Below are 27,776 nucleotides of genomic sequence, written 5' to 3'. Positions count from 1 at the left end.
CCAGCTCTAAACTCCTGTGGAGAAGAATCACACGCAGAACAAGAGCTCCCACAATATACAGACATGAAACGACGGTGGATCCAAATACTCCTGTCAACTGATTTTTTTTTAACTTATTACAGTTAACAAAATATTTCATAACTCTTGCCTGTTTTGCATTTCCATGAGCTAAATAGGGCTCAAATGTGCAGTTTTGAAAGAAACACGTGTTATAGCTCGTGTATTTGAATTTGTAAACATATCTGGTGGTCCTGCAGGTTAAAGGAAGCTCTCAGTGTCTATGCTTTAGTCTTGGATTATGTGTTTGCACTTACTCTTCCTGGGTCACCTCAGCATGTCTTCTGCGTCATGTTCCTGGCTGATAGGGAGAGCAGCTGGTTTGTTAATGACAGGAATGAAGCTGTTGAAAGTGGCAAAGTTACAGAATACAGTGTAGAAAAGTCTAACTTGTATAAAATTAACAGAAACTCACTAATTATTGTAATGCAGGTTATATTTCGTAATGAAGGAATAATGTTAAATCCATGATAACCCATACCATACCCTCACCACTCAATGTATCTAAACTATCGGCTACGTTACGTGCTGGTTTTAGACATCACGTGTTACAGGTACCTTTTGTTTTCTCCGATTCCTATCCATCCTAATCGAATAGCCGAGGCCACAGCAGACCAAAACCGGTATTTCCGCTTTTGTATGTTTTTTGACTGTTGACCTCCCATCGCACTGATAATGGCTGGCAGAAAAAGAAATCATTCCTTATTTCGTTATTTTAACGGCAATGCCTACGTAAAGCTGGCAGTGATCACGAGGAGATCTGTCACTACACCGTCCAACCTCTCATCCAGTCCAACGATCTTATTAAATAAAACATTTTAAAAAATAAATACAATAAAAACCGATCTTATCCGTCTTGGTTGGCATATACTGTCCCTGAGGGTACAGTAGGTGTCGCAGTGATAGTAAGTAACAGATACTCGTGCGAGCTATGAATGAAACAAAACGTGTAAGTCAGCAGTATTAGCAGCGCAAATGAAGTGAAACTCAGCGCGTTGGCTTATATGTGGCATCAACCTATCCCTTCTCTATGGCTAATAAAATAACCGTCATTACTAATTTTTTTGAAAGTACACAAGAAAGATACAATTTTCATACCTTATGGTACGAGTTCAGAAAATCACACTTCACAAAGACCAAGAAAACAATGGCAAGTACCGGTGTGTTACAAAACCAATTTTTGTTAAGTAGCTTTTCCAAGCTGATTAAAAAAATATTACCTGTAACACATACAATATAATGCGTATTTGTGTTACTGTTAGTACCCCTGACTCAGGGAAAGCACACAGTATGGTACCGTACTGTACTACTCGTGTGTACGAAACTTTGCTTTGCAAGCAATGGTAGCGCAACGGACAGAACCCGGACACGACAGATAGCAAAAAGTGCTATGTGTGCAAAACTTAGCAATGAGATAGCTGAGTGTACTGGCGATTAAAATTGTCAAATTCTGCAATCCAAGTCAGGTTTACAACACATGCATTAAAGCGTTTCCTGTCTTATCTGCAGATTATACTATATGTGTGCGGATTAAAACAGTGCTTTTTCAGTTCAGTTTTTTCTTCTTGTGCTTCAGTGTAAAGCTGTGTAGCTCTGTGTTTGTTTGTCGGTATGGGATGGGAGTGGAAATGTGCTCCGGACCTTGACCCAACCAATACTTTTGGACCTTCACTAAAATAAACGAGTACCCTTTTAGGGTAATGAATTGTGACTGCCGGTGTTTTCAGTGTTGCAATATAAAACAAAACAAACGGGGTATCGGGTATGTTACGAAGGAACCTTACTCGTTCTCCCTACTTTACTGCATGCTCGTAATTGCGTGCGCAGTCTTTACAGTGGATTGCAGTCGCTGTGTTAATTCAAACGCGTTCCGAACATTCTCTAGAAAACGGCGTTTTTTGAGGATTATTTTTAAGAAACAATTTTGCCGTTTGTGCCTGTCTGCACATTGCCGTGTTCATTAAGTAATAGTATTGCATAATATAGCCTGCTTTTTATGCTGAAATGCCTTTTAAGTGGCCCATTAACCCAGCGAAGAAAGCGCGACAGAGAAAAAAGATCCAAGAAGACAACCTCCGCTTTTGGGGCGCGGTGGCCTCATCGGTTCGCCTGGGGTGGTTAGGCCTCATCGACAGAAATAAGGTACAGTCAACCCTCTTTATACTGCCAGGTAAGGGCAATGGGCAAAACGGGCAATAACCGAGTATACCGATTGGTATGAACGAATTAGGAAAGTAAGTCAAAGGTTAACTGCATAACTTTGTTGTTTTAATTGGCCATGCTTATTTCGCTGGCGCTGTACAATGAGGTGAACTACACGTTTGCTTGGCTTGGGAAGTTGGTGGGTGGCGGACAGCGGCGTGGCGATATAACGGGTACAATTAGTACTGTTTTTATATTGGTGGCATTTGTTCAGAGATAATAGCTGGCGGTATGCAAGGGTGCCGTTATAAAGGGGGTATAACGCGGGACAACTGTACCTACACCGGTGTCACGTCATATTTATGCTACCTAATCAAATTAGCCTACTTTGCATACTGCGCATGCCCACACTGTTTTCCTCTTACACTGCCATGCCATGCCCATCCCTTGCACTAGACGGAGGGTTCCCATCAATCAGTCAGTCAATCAATCATTATTTTATATAACGCCTTTCTTAGTGGAACACCGTCACAAAGCGCTTTACAAGATGCAGTAACAACAAGAAAATCCATAATACTTTAAATACAGAGAAATGCATAATACATAATTTACAGTTTATATATATATATTTAAAAAAAAAACAACAACAAAAAAACACAATGCAAATACAGTGGAAACTCAAAAACAAATACTGTACCCAACCAAGTCTTTGGATATGAAACACGTGTTTTGCAAACTTACTTTTTATTCCAAATGTAATTAATCTGTTTTATATTGAATACAGACAGCTGCTTTAACGAACGTTAAAGTGTACTACAGAGTGAGTTGCATTTTTTAAAAGTAAAAATCTAAAGAAAAAATGCACCTATACGTGGACTGCAAAAGATTTACACTCTAAACTCTAATATAAGTAACCTCAAGGACACATCTGTAAAAGTGTTTTGATTATTATTGGTAGGAAAGCTTATACGTACTGTTGCTAGTGTATATTATGTGTGTTTTACAATAGGTATGTGATCTGTCCTTAGACGTAAAACCGAGGTCCAATTGTAAGTGGCTCTGCAGCAGCAAATGTAGATGCATAAGTAATTCACTCCCTAGTCACTATAAGTCACGTCTGCTAAATGACTAATTAATAATAATAATAATAATAATAATAATAATAATAATAATAATAAGAACCCATCAAATATTTTATCTTTTTAAACTACTCTCTATATAACCACTGTGACAGAGACAGAATGATTCATGGTGCTAAATCTCTCTCCCGACCTGTGAGGGCGCTGTGTAAAGGAAACGGAGTGCCCTGGACTGGATGGCCTGACAATTCATTCCCAGGGTTAGGTGGAAGTCGGCCATCTAGAAAGGCGGCACAACTGCGGTACATTAAGTCATCGCCCCAGAGGGAAAGCAATGTGGCAACCATGGACTGGAGGAGAAACGGCTGCACTCGCTAACCAAGGGGGCGTGACTGAAGGTACAAATAGGGGACATAGCTAGATGATCTGTTCCTTTGTTTGGTACAGGTATCAGATTTTGTTCAGGTAGCAGATTTTGACAAGGTAGCAACATTTGATGCTTATACATGTCATATTTTGCACAAAGTAGCAAAAATTGACATTATATCGGTTGTAATAAAACTTACCCACTCGGGTTCGTTGCCCCTTTAAAAACACGACCCAACACGCACAGGAATGGATTTTCTCTGCGCGATTGCGCTATTTTTTAATTAACAACAACAAAACAAACAAAACAGAAACTAACACCTAACTCCGTTTTTGGAGTGCTGACTACACAGGTAAGTCCCTGACTAACTTGCAGGAGGGCTAAGCCGTTTACCTGGCACCACAACACACAACCACACGGGCTTAACACAACACTTACTTATGGCTACTCGGAGACAGAGCACCTTTCTGCCTCCATCTACTCAGCAGCCCCGTACAGACAGGCTGCACGTCTTAAATACCCTGCACCCGGTTCTAATTTTTAATCATCACCGGGGGCAGGGGATAACAAACAATAAAACAATTACACAATTGTGCATACGCACGTGTTTTTCCTGCAGGGATGCTATTAACCCCCTCCCTGCTGTTACCCATCCTCGCTGCTGTTATACGGTATTAACTTTTCTTAAAATTCATAAGGTAGGGCGCCATGTTTATAAGTAACAGCTGTACTGTAGACTTAATTTTCAATGGCACTTTTCACTGTGCAATTATTATTTTTATTTTTTTGTATCTTTCACTCTTATGTCATATATTTGAAATTATAGAAAATGCACTTTAACAGGTATTTGCACTCCTATTCTGGCAGAAAGTGGGCGGTGACGCGGTCATGACACAAGACAGCTTCTGTGCTCACTGTAAGTTTTAACTCTGTCTCAGTTGAACTCTGTCTCAAGTACTAGTCAATATGCAACTATTCCTCAGTTTATCTGATGGACGATATTTGCCTTCAGTTCAGGCCGGCTACATGCTGGATCCACGTTACGTCATCAGTCTTGAATTCACTCAAAAGAAACATACTGTTATTAACGTATTACATTATGTACACAGAAAACAATCTGTAAGTATGTGTGGCAAGTAGGTTTGCTAGTTATATTCCCGGATATTAAGAGTTAAGACATTTTACCATCGACTTGAGAAAACAGCAATGTTTATTGTATAACGGGTCATGCTTTATTTTAAGGCCTGTTTTTTTTAGTTTATTCACTGTTAACAAACATTTTTTTAGCTAAGGGTTAGGGATATGGTTAGGGTTAGGGTTAGGTTTAATAAAAACCTGATTTCATTTGATAAACATTACAGCAAGTAACAATTATTATGATTTTTTTTTTAAATTTAGTCCTTGCCAATTATTTTTATTATTTTCTCCCAATTTGGAATGGCCAATTATTTTTAGGCTCAGCTCACCGCTACCACCCCTGCGCTGACTCGGGAGGGTGAAGATGAACACACGCTGTCCTCCGAAGCGTGTGCCGTCAAGCCGACCGCTTTTTTTCACACTGCAGACTCACCATGCAGCCACCCAAGAGCTACAGCGTCGGAGGACCACGCAGCTCTCGGGCAGATTACAGGCAAGCCCGCTGGCACCCGGCCAGACTACAGGAGTTGCTGGTACGCGGTGAGCCGAGGACACCCTGGCCGATCGAAACCCTCCCCCTGGGCGATGTTCACACAATTGTGCGCCACCCCCTGGGAGCTTCCGTCCACGGTCGGCAAAGGAATAGCCTGGACTCAAACTCGCGACATCCAGACTATAGGGCGCATACTACACTCCACACGGAGCGCCTTTACTGGATTGCAGTAACAATTTGAACCGATTTCAAGCATATGATCGACTGGGTATTGATCATCCATAGGGCTCTGGTGTTTGCAGTTTTAGCTGGCCGATTATATATTATTAATTAACAGTTAACAGAAAATAAATAATGTTCATTGACATGTTTATTAGCTGTTTGTTAACAGTTCATAAACAAAAACAAACGTCCCTTAAAATAAAGCGTGACCATATAACAATGTATTTTGCTGTGTTCTCAGTCTTTAACGATTCATCATTTCATTGTTCAGTGTTTAATTTTCATTGTTATATCCAAAAGAAGTATGGAGAAAAGTTCCACGTGTGTACATGTTACATTTGTTGGGAAATGCCGCTGTTTTGAATTGTTTAAAAAAAAAAAAAATTGTAAACTCGAACTGAGGGAAAAGAAAGTTGCTCAGGAGAAAAGAAGCGGACTGCTGTTATTTTCTTTTAGGCTACAACATAGGCATTGCTGTTTCCATAGACAGGAAGTAAGTGCATTTATTGATACGGATGGATAACTTGTCACACCATTTTCCCTTTGAGTGCCTGTTGCAAAGTGGTTTGCAGTGTGCAAGTGCAGGAGTGTTTTATTTATAATCCAAAGTCACTTGACAACTGTAAATAATAATGAATGGTAGTACACAAGGCTGTGTACTACACAGTTTAACCCAGGGGTTCAGTCCCGAAACAGTACACACAGTATTAAATACACACACAATATACAAACACGGTCACCAGTCCAAAGTGAGTGCTGTAGTGCTCGTGGTGCAAATACAATTTATTGTGGTACAAGTGCAGTGTTTTGTGCTGGCCTGTAGACAGCACAGGATCGTGTTAGCTGTCTAAACAACAAATAAGTATAATTAGGCACGACAAAAAGAAACAAAACACTCACAATACACAATACGGTTCTCCTTCCAGGTTAGTGTTAACCATAACAAAGGAACAGATCACCTCGCTACGTCCCCTTATATACCGTCAATCATGACTCCTCGGTTAACGATTGCAACCGCTCCTCCAATGCGCGGCTGCCACATCGTTTCCCTTCCAGGTCGATGATTCTGGACAATATGCTCCCTGTTTTACTGTATTTAATCCTGCACTTAACCCAATCTGTAGTATCTTGTATTTCACTTGCACTCGTATCTAACCCTGATGTACCTATCAACACTCTTATCTGCTCTTGAACTGCCCTGATATCAACTCGTGTTTTGTATTTGCTCTTATTAGGACTGAAGTCATTGTATTTTGTATCTTGCCCTTAATTGTACTGTAATTCTTGATATGTATTTTTTGTATACAACTGTAAGTCGCCCTGGGTAAGGACGTCTGTTAAGAAATGAATAATATTATTATTATTATTATTATTATTATTATTATTATTATTATTATTATTATTATTATTACAATGATTACTTAAATTGCATATGAGGGGGGCAGAGACTGTAAAGCTTTCTTATCTTGCATTACTTGAGTTTCACAATTTTGTATCTGTCGGCTTGGTCTATTTTAGATTTCCTTGTTACAGTTACATCAAGCTAACATTTATTTAGGGAAACTACCATAACAATCATTCCTGTTGGTACAATAATATTATATGTGTGTATGGGGAGGGATTAATACTTTGGTCTAGGATTTAAGACGATCTGACACCTTTTAATGCCTCGTCTGGGTCCGGCTGCTTTTTTGATAATAATAATAATAATAATAATAATAATAATAATAATAATAAAATCGTATAATAATCATTCCTGTTGATATGTAATATATGAGGAGGGAGTAGTCATTGGGTGTAGGATTTAAGACGATCTGAGCAGTTTTAATGCCTTGTCCGGGTGGTTTTGCCTGGGTCCAGCTTTTACCCACTCCCATGTAAACTCATCATGTTTCTAAAATGAATGAAAAATGATAGTGTCTCATGGCTGTATTATTATGACATGAATGACTAAATTGTGCGATGGGTATCCATGCTTTTATTTAGCCTGCTTTTGTAAACTGCTCCAAATAATACAGTGTAGCAAGTGTACGGATTCTTTAGGTACAGAAAGGCATACAGGATGTATCCCTGGCTCTCTTAAGGTACACAAAGGCATACAGGTTGTATCCCTGGCTCTCTTTAGGTACACAAAGGCATACAGGTTGTATCCCTGGCTCTCTTAAGGTACACAAAGGCATACAGGTTGTATCCCTGGCTCTCTTTAGGTACAGAAAGACATACAGGTTGTATCCCTGGCTCTCTTTAGGTACAGAAAGGCATACAGGTTGTATCCCTGGCTCTCTTTAGGTACAGAAAGGCATACAGGTTGTATCCCTGGCTCTCTTTAGGTACAGAAAGGCATACAGGTTGTATCCCTGGCTCTTTCTTGCTCATATTTTACACTCTGTGACAAATAACAACTGAAAATGTAGCTTAGGCACGACTATTATTATGAATGGATTAGCTGCCATTGCAGAACACAGAATAATAGAAAATGCACTATGATAGCAGAATAAATAAATAGCGATCGGCGTTCTTGCATGTGATTTGCTTAATGTTCCCTCAAACAAACACTCGAATGTACAAGCCCCAAAATCGATGAAATAGGAAACCTCTGTAGAAAGTGAAACCTGAGCCTGCTATTCCGGGTTTCTTCCAGCTCTATATATGTAGCAGCACAACTGTATCTTTTGTCATTAAAATTATAAAAGTAGACATAAAAATGGATGAATACTTTGATTTAATTTCCTTCGCTATTTACAATATTTCTTTTAAATCAGATGATGGTTTAACTATTTTTTTCATTACCCAATTAAATCATTATAAGTGAAAATGGCGGCTGCTTTTAACGATAGTTCAAGTTAGTAAAATAACCCATTAGATTGTGGTTTGCACTTCCTGTGAACATGACCATTACTGAAAAGAACTTATTTGGAAGTATTTCTAAACTGAAAAAAGCCCAGTAAACACTGCAATTACAAAATGTGAATGTGGTTGGCTCTTAACACAAAGCGCCCTGTGGATCCTCTCACTCAAACTGCTCAAGATGACACCACTTATACAAGAGACACTATTAATTTACATAGATTTAGCTTAACCTATTAAAAAGGTGTTGCCAAAAACATCTTGTCCATATAAATATTCAAACATTCATTAATGTAAAGGTAGATGACTGAAACCCCTTTCTCCTGAATTGTCCTCTTTTCAATATGGCACATATGGATCACATTAGTTTACTGTAAAGCTACGTCTTAGTTGGTGCTTATCTTGGCGAGAGCCGAGTTCAAATCAGCATGAAGTTTTAACATCTACTCTCGTGTAATGGAAATCATGAAGATCTGGATACGTCCAGTGACTGCTGTGAATAGTGCAGCTGGCAACAAGGGAAAGACCTTGTGACAGCCTGGAGAGACAGCTGACAGGAGGAAAGAGACCCCATTGGGGCTGGTAAGGGTTAGCTACCCTTGTCGGCAGTATCCAGCTCTGTGTTTACAGGATGCTGGAGACACCCGCCCAAGGCTTATAAGAAATTAAAGAGAAAAATACCCCTAGAGTCTGCGATATGACTCAACGTTGATGACTCAACGTTGGACAACACGGTTAACGACTTAGGAATGGAAATGGATATGAGTATGGAGAGTACTTCACAAAAGACTAGTTCAAGATCTGCAGTTAACAAAGACATGGAACTCCAGGTTTGTGTCTGCGGCTGGAGCAAGGCGACAACGGTCAGGGGTTTGAAGATTCATCAAGGGAGAATGAAATGCTTGAGGGAGAAGGGACAAGGGCCTCGCATTGATCAGTACTTCTTACGAAGTCAGTCAAGTCAGTCGAATGAAATCCAGCGACAGGAAGCAAACCACAGTTCGCAGGATATCAGCACCCCTGTCATAGATGTGAGGAGGACTTGCATGGACACAGTTAGTGATGAACCTAATGATCCTTGTGAACCCGGTCAGACAAACCAGCATAAGAGAGAAAAGAACCTCAACGGGCACAAGCCTGGAGTTAAATGGCCAAGAGCTTGTGAGAAAACTGCATGGGACACAGTAAACACAGATCTCTGCTTTGCATTGGAAAGATTAAGTGGAACAGTTGAAAAGAAGCTGGATAAATTTGGGGACATCATCTACGTATATGGAAGTGAGAGGTTTGGAGTTGAAAAAAGGAAGGAAAAAGTACAAACTATTCCTGGAAAGTCTAGACGGCAGCAGGAGATTGAACGCTTAGTTAGAGAAAGGAGACAGCTGAGGAACCAATGGAGAAGAGCAGAACAAAGTCAGAAGGAGGGACTCAATCTCTTACAAAGGGTCATAAAAGATAAGCTTGCAACATTGCGCAGAGCTGAGCGCCTACGGAAACGCTACAAAAAGAAGGAGCGTGCGAGAGCTAACTTTTATAAAGACCCATTCAAATTTGTAAAGAAGTTATTCACCAGTGAGAAGAATGGCACACTAAAAGCATCTAAGGTTGAGCTGGAGAGATATTTGGAGGAAACACATACAGATTCAAAAAGGCAGGAGCCTATGTCAATTCCGTCAGACATCCCACCTATCAATCCACCAGAATACCAAATGGAGGACTGTGCACCTAAGTGGAAAGAAATAGAGCAAGCTGTGAAAAAAGCAAGGGCTTCATCATCTCCAGGGCCTAATGGAGTTCCGTACAGAGTGTACAAGAGTGCTTCAGGAGTTCTACGAATTCTGTGGAAATTGATGAAAGTGGCATGGGAAAAACAGGTTGTACCAAGAGCATGGCGCCGAGCAGGTGGAGTCTTTATATCTAAAGAAAAAGATTCTACAAGCATCAGTCAGTTTCGTCCCATTTCCCTATTAAATGTAGAAGGCAAGATTTTCTTCAGCATTATTGCTCAGAGATTGTCAGCTTACCTATTAAAGAACTGCTTCATTGACACTTCAATACAAAAAGCGGGAATTCCAGGTTTCCCAGGTTGCTTAGAACACATCAATGTGATCTGGCAACAAATTCAATCGGCTAAAAAGGAGAGGAAGGAGCTCCATGTGACATTCCTGGATTTGGCTATTGCATATGGTTCAGTGCCACATGAACTACTTTGGGCAGCATTTGATTTTTTCAGTGTACCGATGACAATAACAAATTTAGTGAAAGCCTATTTTGGAGATTTGCAATTCAGTTTTTCAACTTCAGAATTCAGCACTACATGGCAATGCCTAGAGGTTGGAATAATGGCAGGATGCACCATTTCTCCACTGGCTTTTACCATGGCAATGGAAGTAATCATTAGGGCATCAAAATGGGTAGTAGGAGGAGAGCGCTTGGCTTCTGGAATCTGACTGCCACCAATTCGAGCATACATGGATGACATGACAACCATGACTACAACAGTAGCCTGCACTAATCGATTATTGGGCAAATTAACCAATAACATTGAATGGGCACGAATGCAATTCAAGCCCACTAAATCAAGGAGCATCTCTATAATTAAAGGCAAAGTAGTAGATAAAACATTCTTCATTAATGGTGAGGCAATACCAACAGTGTCTGAGAAGCCAGTGAAGAGTCTTGGGAGATGGTACGACGGGGATCTAAAGGACACAGTTCGTGTGGGAGAAGTTAGACAACAAGCAGTGGAAGGGTTGAAGAGCATAGACAGCTGCGCTCTACCAGGTAAACTAAAACTCTGGTGCTTTCAGTTTGGTCTACTGCCGAGGTTGCTGTGGCCACTGACTGTGTACGAGGTTTCTTTGACAACAGTAGAGAAGCTGAAAGCTTTAATCAGTTCATACATCAGGAAATGGTTGGGAGTTCCACGCTGCCTCAGCAGAGTGGGACTTTATGGTAAAGGAATACTGCAGCTACCAGTCTCTGCTCTAACCGAGGAGTTTAAGTGCGCCAAGGTCAGACTGGAAATGACATTAGTAGAGTCACGAGATAAATGCGTAAGGGAGGCAGCACCTGTGTTGAAAACTGGAAGAAAGTGGGCGGCAAAGAAAGCTGTGGAAGATGCAAAGGCTGCCCTTCGAATTGGTGATATCATGGGGCAAGTTCAGCATGGAAGAGGGGGTCTTGGTTTCAGTTCAACTCCTCCTACATGGCACAAGGCAGCCCCAGCTCAAAGGAGGAAGCTGGTAGTCAACGAGGTGCAAAAGCAGGAGGAGAGGATGAGGTGTATAAAGGCCATTTCCCAGGCCAAGCAGGGAGAATGGATGAGATGGGAGAGTGTGGAACAACGCAAGGTTGGCTGGCAAGACCTATGGTCAGTGGAACAGAGCAGGATCAGTTTCCTCATCAGGTCAACATATGATGTTCTCCCATCACCACAGAACCTAAACCTCTGGGTAGGAGAGGATCCCTCATGTCCTTTGTGTTCATCACCTGCAACATTAAGGCACATTTTGACAGGATGTAAGGTGGCTCTTAGCCAAGGACGGTTTACTTGGCGCCATGACCAGGTGCTGCGATGTTTGGCCTTAGCATTGGAAGACAAGCGTAACATGACCAATAAGTTGTCACCTGTTCCATCAAAACATTACACACAAAAGACAACATTCCTCCACCCAGGAGAGCAACCACCAAGAAAAGGTGTTAAAACCAATCCTCGCCCAGGACAACTGGAAGCTGCTAGAGATTGGAAAATGCTGGCAGATGTTGGTCAACGGCTTATTTTTCCACCTGAGATTGCCACCACTAACCTTCGACCAGATATTGTCTTGTGGTCTGGATCAGCACGCCTTGTTCACCTGGTAGAGTTAACAGTGCCATGGGAAGATGCTGTAGATGAGGCGTATGAGAGGAAGAAACTGCGGTATGCTCAACTAGCCACTGAAGCGGAACAGCGAGGATGGAGAGTTCGGGTTTACCCAGTGGAAGTGGGTTGTCGAGGATTTGTGGCACACTCTACAACCCGGTTTCTCAGAGACGTCGGATTTAGTGGCCAAGAGTTGCGTCGCACAGTGAAGAACTTATCTGAAGCAGCAGAGAGGAGCAGCAACTGGCTGTGGTTGAGACGGAAAGATTCTGGCTGGGGACAGGTAAGTAAGCTGGGCTGAGTTGAGTGGGGGACGGAGGGGGGTGATGCTGGGATGCCAGAATCACCGTCGAGCCCTCTTGAGGTGTCGTGGGCTAGTCGACGAAACACTGAGGATGGAAGGTGCCCACTTGAAAACCCCAGAGATGTACCCTACTTAGCTCAATCCAGACATGCTGATGCGCTGGGGAGGCCGCACTTTGGTTGATCCCCGGAGCCAGCATCGCAGCCGTTGTGTGTGCTGATGCGCCAGGGAGGCAAAATAAGCTGATCCCTGGACCAGCATTACACTTCAGCCATTAACACCAGACAGAAGGATATCTACATCATCATATGGAAGGAAACGTAAATGGATGGAGACACATATGGATCACATTAGTTTACTGTAAAGCTACGTCTTAGTTGGTGCTTATCTAGGCGAGAGCCGAGTTCAAATCAGCGTGAAGTTTTAACATCTACTCTCGTGTAATGGAAATCAAATACACATTGTGTACAGGCTTTTCTGCAGCGATACCCCAAACTGTTATTCATGGTATGTAATGTAAAACAAATGGGTCTTCATTTTATTCTCCCCAAAACATGTGTTTGTGCAATGGTGCGTGGTCTAGACTCGGAGCACGTTCTTGCCCTAATGCAGCTGTGTGTTGTGCCCATTCTTTAGGAGAAGAAGGTTATCCTACAGTCCTTGTTTCCTCTGCTGATGTGCACTGCAGCTATGGAAGGAGACATTGAAGGACTGGAGGGGCACTTAAACCAGGTGAGTGAGGTGTCAGGTTTGCACGTACTCTTTTTATTTATATATATATTCTGAGCACACTCTTAAACTCAGGGGAGACGTTCAGGAGGACATTAAGATGTTTCAGACTCCTGTAAGTGGATCGTTCATGCACTGTGCTTGCAACGTATCCAGATGACTTTTAATAATCAAGAAATTCACACAGACTCATTTGATTTGAAGTTTTAATGAATAAGAGTAGTATTAGTACCCCTTCGGTTTATTAACTGCTAAAAAATGGATTGAGTAGTTACAGACTACGTCGAATCCCAACTGACAGGCAAGCTGGGCAGTCCAGTGCCTTAACAGTTGTTAGCATTAATACTTCAATACATTTTATGGTTGCAACATGTTTTGCTCTAAGGCTACGCATGCATAAAACTAAAGACGCCCACCGCTAAGTCCTAAAACATCCAATATGTCATTCTCATAGACTAAAACATAAGTCACATACCTTATAGCAATGCATCAATATAGGAGAGATATAGATTCCAAATAGTTCTTACCTCCCAAATTATATATGAAAGTATAGAGTATAAGGTAAGGACAGGAACTGTCTTCAAAGGCAAAGACTTCTGAACACAACACCAACAGCAATCAGCTTGATCAGAGATCTTCAGAGCATGGATCACACAGCTTGTAGTTAGCAAGTTGGTGATACTTGACTAGGATTTTACCTCGGTTTTTATAGAGTTTTTGCCTCGCTTCTTGCGTCAGAAGTCTCAATTAAGTTATGAACATTAATCAGCCTTAACAGCTCATGTCCTTCAAGTGAATAACATTTTTAAAACAGCCGGTAACTCCCTTCATAAGATTAATTAACCATCATCCCCTAGTCCACCTTTACTTCATCTCCAAAATATGTAAGGTGAACTTTTGAACTTATGTGTTTTTCTTAGTACCAGAGAGTTCCTGAACACAGCATACATGTGAATACATATAAGTATATAAAATACATAGAAAGATGTGATTATTTAATTTATATATATATATATATATATATATATATATATATATATATATATATCAGTGTAATTATCAAAAAATATATAAATGTCCCTTTTAACATCAAAAAGACATTCCCCTAATTTGGTTGGCTTTGTTACATGCATAGATGTGGTTTAAAAGTTAACTAAACTATATTGGATAGGGGCTGGTAGAAGGCTTATAGCAAACTATATATTCAAGCATTCTCACTTAAATTCAGTCTATCAGGAACATCATAAAAATATAAGTCTAATTTGAGCTATTCAGTGCTTTAAACTAAAAGTGACCTCTCTCTGTTTCTTTTACAAAAGTCCTGTTCAAGCAAATTCTGAACCACCTTCTTCTCTATCAAGGTCATCCATCACTGATAGAAGACTCTTTCGTAAGCATCTTCTCAGATGTATGGCATTCCATGGTCCTATGCTATAGCCCCCCTCATTTGTTCCAAGTGATATTTCTTATATGTAATAGATCACTCATTATATAAACCTTGGATTCCAGACTCCCCAACTTTACCCTCCGCCTGGTACGATAAATGAGTAAGGATTACCAAGATTAATTACCTTCTCTTTTGCAAGCTTGCGGTATGCCTGACAAAGACTGGTACCATTCTATTTTGACTAACATTCTTACTTTAAGTTAATTTCTGCACAATATTCTCTTAGTTCCAAATTCCTATAAACTTTCTACTAATACACTTCATATTGTTCTACCTTACAGTAAAATCACAAACCATTATTTATTTTAATTCAATACACTTACACTATATGGATTATTTCCATTTCACTTGCATTTATTTTACCAGATTGGAATGCTAAGGAGGCTCCACGTATGTTTTAGAGATCCTACCTCTTGATAAGAGAGAGGCCCTAAACTTCAACATGCCTAGCAGAAGTTTCTACCAAAGAACCACTTTACACAGACTTCATCCAGTTCCACTAATAACATTGTTAGTGGTCATAAAGAAATATTCTTAAACAATAATACAGTGGATTAATATCAAGGCACATTATAGTATATTATTGCAAACTAACATAAAGAATATATCATAATACATTTATAAGTAGGGTACTTCAACATCTTAGATTCTCCCATTGATGTCAAGCAAGTCAGCCGTGCTCCAGCAGGATTCAACTTCTCTCTCTGGTTCAGCTCTGAGTGGTTCTGTCAAGGCCACAACAGAATAAGGTAGCCATCTTTTCACATCACAGGTATGAAGGACATCAGCCTTCACTTGATACCTGCAAAATATCTGGATACGTCTAGCAGGAATACCTTCTTCGCATTCCAGTTTAGCCAAATGTGCCCATCTTACAGTATGATCAGTTTCTGCTCTCAGTGAGTTTGTCAAAGCCACCACAGGTGTGTCTTTAAAAGCCTGATACCTGCAAAAACTTAAATCTTTTTAGCAGGGCTTCCATCTCTACATTCCCATTCCCATCATCAGTGGAAAGACTTCAAATAAATTAAACTGTTTCTATCAAAGAGACATCTATCTCTGCCGCATACACCTTTCTCTCAAAAAAGGTGATTGCACCTTGTACAAGAGAAGACAGGTTTTAGATTTATTCGTGACAGAGGACTAAGACCAGGGCCACAGTGGATATAGGTCAGTGGAGGCTCCTTAGAGGGTATAGGCAAGGGAGGCAGTGCCTAACATTTCAAAGTGGGAAAAAATATATATATATCCACAGCTGAGCTGGGAGAAACCGTCCATGGGACAACGATAACCTGAACGCTCCACAAAGCTGGGCTTTATGGAAGAGTGGCGAGAAGAAAGCCATTGCTGAAAAAAACCCATATCAAATCCCATTTGAATTTTGCCAAAAGGCATGTGGGAGACACAGCAAACGTGGAAAAAGGTTCTCTGGTCTGAAGACACCAAAATTTAACTTTTTGGCCTTAGCGCAAAACGCTGTGTGTGGTGCAAAGCCAACACTGCTCATCACCCTGAGAACACCATCCCCACAGTGAAGAATGGTGGTGGCAGCATCATGTTATGGGGATGCTTTTCATCGGCAGGGACTGGGAAACTGGTCAGGACTGAGGGCAAGATGGATGGAGCCAAATACAGGTAAATTCTAGAGGAAAACCTGTTTCAGTCTGCAAGAGACCTGGGACTGGGATGGAGGTTCATCTTCCAGCAGGACAATGACCCTAAACACACAGCAAAAGCTACACTGGAGTGGTTTAAAAACAAGAACCTGAATGTCTTAGAATGGCCCAGTCAAAGCCCAGACCTCAATCCGATTGAGAATCTGTGGCAAGACTTGAAAATTGCTGTTCACCAACGGTCCCCATCCAAATTGACAGAGCTTGAGCAATTTTGCCAAGAAGAATGGGCAAAAATTGCAGGATCCAGATGTGCAAAGCTGGTAGAGAATTACCCAAAAGACTCACAGCTGTAATTGCTGCCAAAGGTGCTTCTACCAAGTATTGACTCAGGGGGGTGAATACTTATGCAACCAACAAATGTCTTTTTTTTTGTTTAATTAACTTTTGTGTCACAATAAAAAATATTTTGCACCTCAAAGTGTTAAGTATGTTGTGTAAATCAAATGGTAAAAATCCCAATTAAATCCATTTTAATTCCAGGTTGTAACACTACAAAATGTGGAAAAGTCCAAGGGGGGTGAATACTTATGCAAGGCACTGTATATATATATACAGTGCCTTGCGAAAGTATTCGGCCCCCTTGAACTTTGCGACCTTTTGCCACATTTCAGGCTTCAAACATAAAGATATGAAACTGTAATTTTTTGTGAAGAATCAACAACAAGTGGGACACAATCATGAAGTGGAACGAAATTTATTGGATATTTCAAACTTTTTTAACAAATAAAAAACTGAAAAAATGGGCGTGCAAAATTATTCAGCCCCCTTAAGTTAATACTTTGTAGCGCCACCTTTTGCTGCGATTACAGCTGTAAGTCGGTTGGGGTATGTCTCTATCAGTTTTGCACATCGAGAGACTGAAATTTTTGCCCATTCCTCCTTGCAAAACAGCTCGAGCTCAGTGAGGTTGGATGGAGAGCATTTGTGAACAGCAGTTTTCAGTTCTTTCCACAGATTCTCGATTGGATTCAGGTCTGGACTTTGACTTGGCCATTCTAACACCTGGATATGTTTATTTGTGAACCATTCCATTGTAGATTTTGCTTTATGTTTTGGATCATTGTCTTGTTGGAAGACAAATCTCCGTCCCAGTCTCAGGTCTTTTGCAGACTCCATCAGGTTTTCTTCCAGAATGGTCCTGTATTTGGCTCCATCCATCTTCCCATCAATTTTAACCATCTTCCCTGTCCCTGCTGAAGAAAAGCAGGCCCAGTGGGGATGGTGTGTTCAGGGTGATGAGCTGTGTTGCTTTTACACCAAACATAACGTTTTGCATTGTTGCCAAAAAGTTCGATTTTGGTTTCATCTGACCAGAGCACCTTCTTCCACATGTTTGGTGTGTCTCCCAGGTGGCTTGTGGCAAACTGTAAATGACACTCTTTATGGATATCTTTAAGAAATGGCTTTCTTCTTGCCACTCTTCCATAAAGGCCAGATTTGTGCAGTATACGACTGATTGTTGTCCTATGGACAGAGTCTCCCACCTCAGCTGTAGATCTCTGCAGTTCATCCAGAGTGATCATGGGCCTCTTGGCTGCATCTCTGATCAGTCTTCTCCTTGTATGAGCTGAAAGTTTAGAGGGACGGCCAGGTCTTGGTAGATTTGCAGTGGTCTGATACTCCTTCCATTTCAATATTATCGCTTGCACAGTGCTCCTTGGGATGTTTAAAGCTTGGGAAATCTTTTTGTATCCAAATCCGGCTTTAAACTTCTCCACAACAGTATCTCGGACCTGCCTAGTGTGTTCCTTGTTCTTCATGATGCTCTCTGCGCTTTAAACGGACCTCTGAGACTATCACAGTGCAGGTGCATTTATACGGAGACTTGATTACACACAGGTGGATTTTATTTATTATCATTAGTCATTTAGGTCAACATTGGATCATTCAGAGATCCTCACTGAACTTCTGGAGAGAGTTTGCTGCACTGAAAGTAAAGGGGCTGAATAATTTTGCACGCCCAATTTTTCAGTTTTTTATTTGTTAAAAAAGTTTGAAATATCCAATAAATTTCGTTCCACTTCATGATTGTGTCCCACTTGTTGTTGATTCTTCACAAAAAATTACAGTTTCATATCTTTATGTTTGAAGCCTGAAATGTGGCAAAAGGTCGCAAAGTTCAAGGGGGCCGAATACTTTCACAAGGCACTGTATATACCTCACTGTGATAACATTAGTAAATAACACGCGCTATGGTGAATTTCAAACTTAAACCATTACCTGGTGTTTTGGATACAGCCACGTACTGCATCCTCTTCTATCCTTGTCCATCTGTTTGCCATTTTCCCCAACATTACTGTGATCTCAAGCTGTATACACATTTGTCAGCCGGGGTCTTTAAACTTCATTAGTCAGTTTCCCTAGTTAAGGTGTGCCATCTGCCTTTTTGTGCCTCCCCATTTTTTTGGCCACCAGCCACCACTGGTATAGGTAGAGGTGTCACCTTGGCGTATTTTGGAAACTTTGATTCAATACTTAATGCGACTAATGGTAATAGGTAGAGTGGCATGAAAAGCACATTAATCTGAGCATGCACTGCTTTCTACTTTGTGTAAGATGTAAGCGCAAGGCAAAGCTGTCTACAGATGGAAAACAACTGCTTTTAAGCCATATCAATATTTTTAATAAAATATTATTAATAAAAAAAACTTTGATCATTACAAAAACATTTTTTTAAGTGTATCTTATATATCTGTTTATGGTTCCTTACTTTAATTTTGCTTTGGAATTGTCCATACCACCAAACAAAACAACACACAACCCATAAGGATACAAATATGAATGATGTACTCATGAAACTAATAACAAGATGCTGAACAAGGGAAGGTGAATGTGTAACTAGCATTATAGGTATAACTTGCTCTGGGTCACACAGTGAGTCAGTGAGTGAGCTGGGATTTGACCGGGGACCTCCTGGGTACAAAACCTTTTCTTTAACCTCCGGACCACACAGCCTCCTGTTGTTGCTGGCATTTCCCAGTCCGCTTTTTCTCCTTCATTGCCAGTTGTGCTCAAATACCTATTTTTCCCCTAAAAGAAGGGTGTACTTACAAGCCTTGAAAATACAGGCATGTTGGCCAGTTTTTTCACTAGAAATGTATTTTAATGGAAACTGTGGCAGGGTGAAGGGTGATATAAGGAATCAAATCTGGCCTCCCGACAGGTGGAGATGCTAGAGGGAGGTTAACCGGCGTGACCTCACCAAGATGGAGCATACCTTAAGTATAGAGTCTGATTGTGGCGGCCTTCTTGGGAAGGTTGAACACTCAGGTGCTGCAGGTTATGCTGATATCAAAGCCCTATTATGTCACAAGCACAACTGGTTAGCGGTTGGCTGGGATGGTTTGATGGAGGCCAGCAGGGGTGTGGAGGACCAATGAAACACCAGAGGTTTAGATGCTAAAAAGAGATTGTAGCAAGGGTGAAAACACACACACACACACTATTTACAATATAAACAAATGGTTTTCATCCGGTATGACTGCAGGCTCTGTGAGAGTCTTTTCTCCTCCTCGCCTTGGCACTTCCTGTCAACAGAGTGGTGTTTTGACCTGCTTTTCCACCAGACGGATCAACTCCAACCCACGGAGATTCCCTGATCACTCCTGATAATAATCCTTTTGGGTTGCAAGCAGATGAAACACAATCAGCAGTTCTCAGGTCCCATATAGTTGTTCCAGTTGGCCAGCGCAGTGCCTTCTCCCCAAGGGATTTCCTGCTAGTCCACTCAGTTCCTTTTTATACTACTGGCCACGCCTCCATCAAACCATACCAGCCAACCGCTAACCAGTTGTGCTTGCGAATAATAGGGCTTTGATGTCAGCGTTACTTGCAGCCCCTGTGGCCGCAACCAGACTCTTTAAGGTATGCTTTATCTTGGTGAGGTCACGCAGGTTCCTCCCTCTAGCGTCTCCACCTGTTGAGAGGCCAGATTTTATTCCTTATATCACCCTTCACCCTGCCACAGAAACCTTTTTTTTATTTTTTAGGTTATGCACATAATCATTGCCGGATTTTTAGATTTTTGCCATTCCGATATAAGACATCTGACTATGTAGGGATATCCTCTTCATTGTCTACTTGCACAGGGCGCTGATGCCCAAATGACTTCCAATTATGGGCGAACACCCCTTCATGTGGCAGCGGGAGAGGGGGACCTGGACACAGTGAGGTTCCTTCTGAAGAAAGGTGCTGATATCAGCTATAGGGACGATTTCAGAGAACCTGCCCTCAATGACGCCATTCGCAGCAAGTAAGTTGGGAGTCAGACGTGAGTCAGACGTGTACAAATGGACGCTATGAGGTGGTTGCAGATTGCACTGGTAAAAATAAAGTGTTCAGTTCTGGTCACACAATACCAAACAGACATTGTGGCCTTTGAGAAAGTCCAGTGAAGAGCAACCAGACTGATCCAAGGGCTTAATGGAGATAAAGGGATCTGTTTGACCCAAACCAGTGGTTCTCAAACTGGGGGACGCTGAAAAGTTTCAGGGGGTCGCAAAGCAGCACATCACAAGCAGACCTAGAGTAAGTAATGGCTACAGTGCATTGCAGCTGCTGTTTTATACAAGGTAGCTGCATTTCAAAACTCTTGTCAGATTAAGAATATATAATAAGGGGTAGATGTTCTAAAGTGTTGCAAACCACTTGCAAACGAGTCGGAAGTCTAGGGTGAAATGTACTAAACATGCGCAATGCTGTTAGCGACTTTTTTGTGAGTGCTTTGCGGCAGCAGTTTTTCTTTGCGGTTGAACCTTAGATGAATGTGTAATTATGGGCGTTCCTGCATAAATTCGCAAAAAGGGGGCGGAAATAGTGCAATTGCGTTTAAAAGCTGTCGGCAATTGCATTTAAACAGTCGTAATTTTTATTTTTATTTGTTTATTTAGCAGACGCCTTTATCCAAGGCGACTTACAGAGACTAGTGTGTGTGAACTATGCATCAGCTGCAGTCACTTGTCTCACCCGAAAGACAGAGCACAGGAGGTTAAGTGACTTGCTCAGGGTCACACAGTGAGTCAGTGAGTGAGCTGGGATTTGACCGGGGACCTCCTGGGTACAAAACCTTTTCTTTAACCTCCGGACCACACAGCCTCCTGTTGTTGCTGGCATTTCCTAGTCCGCTTTTTCTCCTTCATTGCCAGTTGTGCTCAAATGCCTCTTTTCCCCTAAAAGAAGGGTGTACTTACAAGCCTTGAAAACAAATTCCTATGACATTTCTGGTTTCCCCCTACATGTTGGGAGCAATAAACTGTACACTAACCCGTCCAGCTCATTACTGACCACAGGATGCAGGGCTGCTGGTTATTCCTAGGGTCAACAAAAGCAACACAGGAGGTAGGGCTTTTTCTTGTAGCGCTCCTAAATTATGGAATGCTCTGCCTTCGTTTGTCAGGGAAGCTGGGACCGTTACAGTTTTCAAGTCAAGACTAAAAATGTACTTTTATAAAATGGCTTTCTCAGTGGGTTTTAATGTAACTTTAAAATTGCTGCTTTTGTATTATATGTACTGTTATTTAAATGGTCTGACTGTGGCAGTTGCATGTGTGACATGCTATAGAAATGTATTGTGGTTTGTTCTTTTTTTCTGCTATGTACTGTATGTACTGTACAGTGCTTTGCGATACTTTTGTATAAAAAAGCATTATATAAATGCAAGAAATAAAAAAAATTATAATTCTGAGCATCTGTATAGGACCATGATCTATTTTGTGTTAATTGTCTAGGCTACTAAGTAGGCCAAGTTAAAAATAATAATAATAATTAAAAAAAAAAAATAATAATAATTTAGTTTCAATTTAAAATAATCTTTTATTCGCATTGTACACCAATGTGTACAGTGCAGCAGCATGATTTATTTTGTGTTACCAATAGGCTAAATTAAAAAGAAAGTGTGCTAGGTATTCATTTGATTCATTTGTACTACTGTACTGTATAATGTATAGGCCTACTCAACACTATAGAATCTGACTGCCTTTTATTTTTTATATATATAACAGTATTAAAATAGGTCAAATGAAGAACAAACAGCATGCATTATACAGATGACGTTTATGTTTAACAAAAACAATGTTATTTTGATTCTTGCACCCTTGCATCTATAGACGTTATCCTTCGGGCACCCTCTGCTGCAGCAAACCACAACTCAACTCCCGCTATTTATTTTAACAATGTCACACGACTCTTGCAATGTATAAATGCTAGAGATCTTGCTAAGAAGACACAACAAATATTAAAATGAGTATATTCATTAACAAAATTTATCTAAGTACATACGACAACATGTATACTTTGTGAACTGTCGCAACAAAAATGCAAATTGTGGTATGTTTGTGCTGCGACTGGCCCATCTTAGCACATCTACCCCTACTTTTAGCTTTATTATTTGTATTTCGTGTTCATTAAAAATCCAGATTTAGATATCTCTACCATTATTTAAAAAAATGTAATACAGGAGTTGCAAAGTCACTTTAAAGGGGTCTCAGCTTTACAAAGTTTGAGAATCACTGGCCTAAAGGGTTAGGGGAGACTTTATTCTTCTAAAATGTTAGGCGTTAACCCTAGCCAATACTGTAAGCACAGCACAGAGGCCAGGACCAGAGGACACAGCTGGGAATTGAGTGAGTAGGAGACACTTGGTGATTGTATGGAATTGGTTACCTAGTCATGTTGTTGATGCTGAATAACTGGGATCCTTTAGACCCGACTTGACAAAGTTCAATCAGGTACCAGGTGGATGAGCATTGATGAGCCAAGTGGCCTCCTCGTGTTCATAAATGTTCGGATGTTCTTTGGTAAAAGTGCTGGATTCATATATCAACAGGGATAGCTTCCTCAATTCAGTGACCATCATGCCTCAGGCCTGCCCTGGAGGGCCAGCCTTTCTTTTCAGGATATATTCAGAGGGTCTTGGACAAGGTTCGTTTTCCAGAATTTGTTTTGACAAAGTCTATAAATTTAACGACCACAAGAAGCTGTGTTGTTGTGGAAGGGTACATGGACTTCACTGCAGTCAAAAGCCCAGGGACACTAGTCACCCCCCAGAAACCCTAGAAAATTTGGAATTTATTTGTAGAAAGTGTAGAACTTTATCAAAGGAGAGTTGATATGTCGAACACCCACATCACAGAAATAACCAATCAGTCATTAAATCTTTCCTAATATAAATTGCCATAATTTCCTTGGTCTCCTTTTTTCCTATATGGTGGAGTTGCATTTGATTTTTTTATGCTAATATTACTTGAAGCTGTTAGTGAAGGAAATGTATTGAACGCTTCTTGCAGATACTTCATGCTGTACTTCCATTGAGCTTCGAGAGGTCGCATGAAGGAAGTTGACATTGACAGCATGTCAGTCATAAGAAAAGCAGTGGATCAAATACTAGCCACAGCGTCTGGCTTCTGGGACTTCAGGCTCTTTTACGAAAATACATGGCAAACATTTAGAATGTTATGGGTCTTTTCCAGGAGAAATTTATATTTTAAAAAAATACTCAGGAAGTAAAAAAAAAAAAAAAAAGGAAACGTTCTGAATTGTTTTTCCTACAGACACAAACTCCCAGAAGCAACTCAGGTGTGTCGGAGGTGTTCCTTCAAAGGGAAGTGCAGCGTGGTAAAGAGTGCATGCTTACAAATGCTATAAAAAATAATACCATTCAAAATCTAAATGTTCGATCTGGGAAGGGATAGTAATACGTATTATAATGAATGCTGCTAAACACTGAATGTTGAATGTAACAATAATGTGAGTGATTTCCTTACTTTTCTGCAGTTTCTACAGAATACATTGAGGTGTTCCATGAAAGTCAACATTGTAGAAGCAACTAGTGTCCCCAGGGTTAAAGGGTCATCCACAGAAAAAGGATCAGAGATTGAGATCCGCCAGCATTTAAATGATTAGAATGGGGCCCCGTGTCCTCTGTCAACTGTGGATGTTTTGGAGCTCTTGTACACCTCTGTTCCCTGCAGGAATTTAGAAGTGGTGGAGCACCTAGTCAGTGAGGGGGCTTATCTGGAGATCCTTCCCGGAGCGCTGGGGGGAGAGATGTGCTGGTGAGTACAGAAATCACACATTCTAAAAACTACTGGCACTGGTAAAGAAGCCAACCTAATAACCAATGTTACCTTACATGAATTGATGCCACTTTGTAGGTCTAACATTTCATATATGTAGGCTTTCTCCGTTTCTTTTTCTTTTTTAGTTAATAATTTTTCTTTATTTTCCCCTAATTTGGAATGTCCAATTATGTTTTTTCTCCTCACCGCAGCGAGTCCCCACACAACACAGATGATCTGAGGGCATGATCTCACAAGCCTAAAGTCAGAATCGCTTTTAAGAACATAAGAACATAAGAAAGTTTACAAACGAGAGGAGGCCATTCAGCCCATCTTGCTCGTTTGGTTGTTAGTAGCTTATTGATCCCAGAATCTCATCAAGCAGCTTCTTGAAGGATCCCAGGGTGTCAGCTTCAACAACATTACTGGGGAGTTGGTTCCAGACTCTCACAATTCTCTGTGTAAAAAAGTGCCTCCTATTTTCTGTTCTGAATGCTCCTTTATCTAATCTCCATTTGTGACCCCTGGTCCTTGTTTCTTTTTTCAGGTTGAAAAAGTCCCCTGGGTCGACATTGTCAATACCTTTTCGAATTTTAAATGCTTGAATCAGATCACTGCGTAGTCTTCTTTGTTCAAGACTGAATAGATTCAGTTCTTTTAGCCTGTCTGCATACGACATGCCTTTTAAACCCGGGATAATTCTGGTCGCTCTTCTTTGCATGCTGAGCAATCCAGAGCAGAGGTGGGCCACTCAGGGACCCCCGGCTTGCTCCTTTTCAACGTTTATTTTTCACTGGCTCTCAAAATACCATACTATATCACTGTAACCTAGGCTAGGGTAGGGTTTAAAGTTAGGAATATTGCAATCCAACTGAGATGTCTGTGTACCCTAACAGGACAACCCATTCCTTATACAATTTCACAGTACATTTGCACAGTCATTTTTCAGTTTCCCATGTTATTCTCATGGTTATACTATGCATTTACCATAGATTATCATGGTTTGCCATGTTTTCTTAATATGCTTTACCATACCTCTCCGTGCTTTACAATGCTTTACCATGCTCACTGTGCTTTATCACACTTTGCTATGACTTTATTATGGAGAACAATTATAAGGAGATGTTAGTGTTTGGATTTAAAACTTTTTCAGATTGTAATGTTGTCTTATTGGCTCTCGTCTCCTGCAGTCTTGCCTATTTGAATGATACCAAACAAATGGAGATATGGATGGCAGCAGGGAAGCACCTCAACTATGCTGATTATGACAAGAGGACTCCTCTTCATGTGGTATGTCAGGGTCTATGGATCAATCCCTTTCCCCAAACAATTGCAGTTTTGTGATTTAATTTTAGTGCTCATGTGAGCCTCCCCACATTGCCCTGTAAGCATGCCTCAAGCCTGCCTCAAGCCTGCCCTGGACTGGAGGGAGCACCCTTTCTCTCAGGCAGTGAGGGAGTTCAGTCTCCATGCCTCAAGCCTGTCCTGGACTGGAGGGAGGACCCTTTCTCTTCAGGCAGTGAGGGAGTTCAGTCTCCATGCATCAAGCCTGTCCTGGACTGGAGGGAGGACCCTTTCTCTTCAGGCAGTGAGGGAGTTCAGTCTCCATGCCTCAAGCCTGTCCTGGACTGGAGGGAGGACCCTTTCTCTTCAGGCAGTGAGGGAGTTCAGTCTCCATGCCTCAAGCCTGTCCTGGACTGGAGGGAGGACCCTTTCTCTTCAGGCAGTGATGGAGTTCAGTCTCCATGCCTCAAGCCTGTCCTGGACTGGAGGGAGGACCCTTTCTCTTCAGGCAGTGATGGAGTTCAGTCTCCATACCTCAAGCCTGTCCTGGACTGGAGGGAGGACCCTTTCTCTCAGGCAGTGAGGGAGTTCAGTCTCCATGTCAATCCAGTCTCTATTCCATATTGGCTTGTGATGATAGGATGGTCACTATATATTAATTAAAATGATCCTTATGTTTCACTTCCAGGCTGTCTGTACCAACCAGGCTGAAATGGTTACCTTCTGTTTAAATAATGGATCAGATCCAGAGGTATGGTATATGTGGGAGATGTAAAACTCACCAAGTTAGCTTTTTTGGCTTTCAGTTGTGTTTATTCAGTACAATATTTTACATGCCAAGTTTGATTTAAAGTGGAATTGGTAGGTTGTTAATTCTGTAATGGAGATAATATTTAATTTTTTGAAGTTATTTTTGAAAAGGCTGCAGTGTTGTTTATATGCTGATCTGTGGTGTGTGTTATATACAGACCTTGTTTCCTTTGCTCACTCATACCCATCATGCCTGTGGCACATAGGGCAGCAGCAAAGGTTCTCCATTGTTGGCGGTCTTTGGCAGTTCTCTCTACAGACCCATCTGTTTCAGCTCTGCCTCCACAGTTCTGCGCCAAGTTGTTTTTGGTCGCACACTTTTCCTTTGGCCTTCTGGTGTCCATCGTAATGCAATTCTGGTGATGCTGCGGCTTTCCTTCCAAAGAACATGCTCAACCCAGTTCCACCTCCTTCTGGTGATGATGGTTTTCATGTCTTCCTGTTTTGAGTTTTTGAAGAAGGTCCTTGTTTGAGACATTTTGAGGCCAGAAGATCTGCATAATTTTTCTGAGACTAGTGGTGTGAAAGCTGGACAATTTCCTAAGATCATGGTCATCCGCCAGCGTTCTGAACCATATAGAAGTGTAGATAACACGCAGCGTTGGTATATTTTGAGTTTGGTTTTCCTACTGTACAATTGTGACTTCCAAATCTGTTTCAATTGGATGAACGCTGTTCATGCTTTCCCTAGTCTGTTTCCTTTGCTCACTGTGTTCCAATTCCTTCAGCTAAGAGACTTCCACAACAATAGGCCCCTCGAGGATGCCCGTCGGCTAGGTTTCAAATACATGGAGGAGCTGCTGCTGGCCGACCAGGCGAGGAGGCAGGCAGTGGCAGAGGAGGAGGAAAGGCTGAGAGAGCTGCAGGCAGAAATTGAGAAGGATGCGGAAGAGCTGTTACAGTGACAACACCCACTGCACTCTATCAGCTACAGAACAGATTAAATAAAAGCAAACTTTTACGTTCAAAGCATGGAATGTTTTTTCTATTCAGAAAAAGGTATTTTGCAACAGCTCATGTCCTACATTGCAACTCCCATATATTTTTGACAGCTCTGTCTAATCAAAACCATATATACAGTTTAGGTGTTTTTTTCACTGTCAAAGAAATTGGATGCAGGGGGTCCTTGAGTGCCTTCCCTGTGCAGGCTGACTCGTACAGTCAGGGGAGCACTGTTAAAGGCAGAGTGTGCAGGGTGACTCGTACAGTCGGGAGCACTGTTAAAGGCAGAGTGTGCAGGGTGACTCGTACAGTCGGGAGCAC

General features: G+C 41.2%; 1 protein-coding gene across 2 annotated transcripts; it reads left to right on the top strand.

The window, feature by feature from the left end:
• Nucleotides 1-149: 149 nt before the first annotated feature.
• LOC117962352 (L-asparaginase-like) lies at nt 150-27,523 on the top strand. Of its 2 annotated transcripts, XM_058998353.1 has the most exons (7): nt 150-2,199; nt 13,150-13,245; nt 20,454-20,617; nt 24,333-24,416; nt 25,610-25,709; nt 26,392-26,454; nt 27,242-27,519. In XM_058998353.1, the coding sequence occupies exons 1-7, from the start codon at nt 2,062-2,064 to the stop codon at nt 27,416-27,418; spliced, it is 822 nt and encodes a 273-aa protein (XP_058854336.1). In that variant the 5' UTR covers nt 150-2,061; the 3' UTR covers nt 27,419-27,519. The 2 variants fall into 2 exon arrangements, with proteins under 2 accessions (XP_058854336.1, XP_058854337.1); XM_058998354.1 differs by lacking the exon at nt 26,392-26,454 and having other exon boundaries at nt 27,242-27,523.
• The last annotated feature ends 253 nt before the right edge of the window (nt 27,524-27,776 follow it).

The sequence above is a fragment of the Acipenser ruthenus genome, chromosome 24 (assembly GCF_902713425.1).
Source record: "Acipenser ruthenus chromosome 24, fAciRut3.2 maternal haplotype, whole genome shotgun sequence".
NCBI lineage: Eukaryota > Metazoa > Chordata > Actinopteri > Acipenseriformes > Acipenseridae > Acipenser > Acipenser ruthenus.
The sequence above is the reverse complement of the archived record's forward strand: the minus strand, read 5'-3'. Positions and strand labels throughout refer to the sequence as shown.

Coding starts and splice junctions, on each gene's coding strand:
- LOC117962352 (XM_058998353.1), top strand. CDS start 2,062: ATGCCTTTTAAGTGGCCCATTAACCCAGCGAAGAAAGCGCGACAGAGA. Junction 25,710..26,391: donor AGAGGACTCCTCTTCATGTG/GTATGTCAGGGT, acceptor TTTCACTTCCAG/GCTGTCTGTACCAACCAGGC. Junction 26,455..27,241: donor ATAATGGATCAGATCCAGAG/GTATGGTATATG, acceptor CAATTCCTTCAG/CTAAGAGACTTCCACAACAA.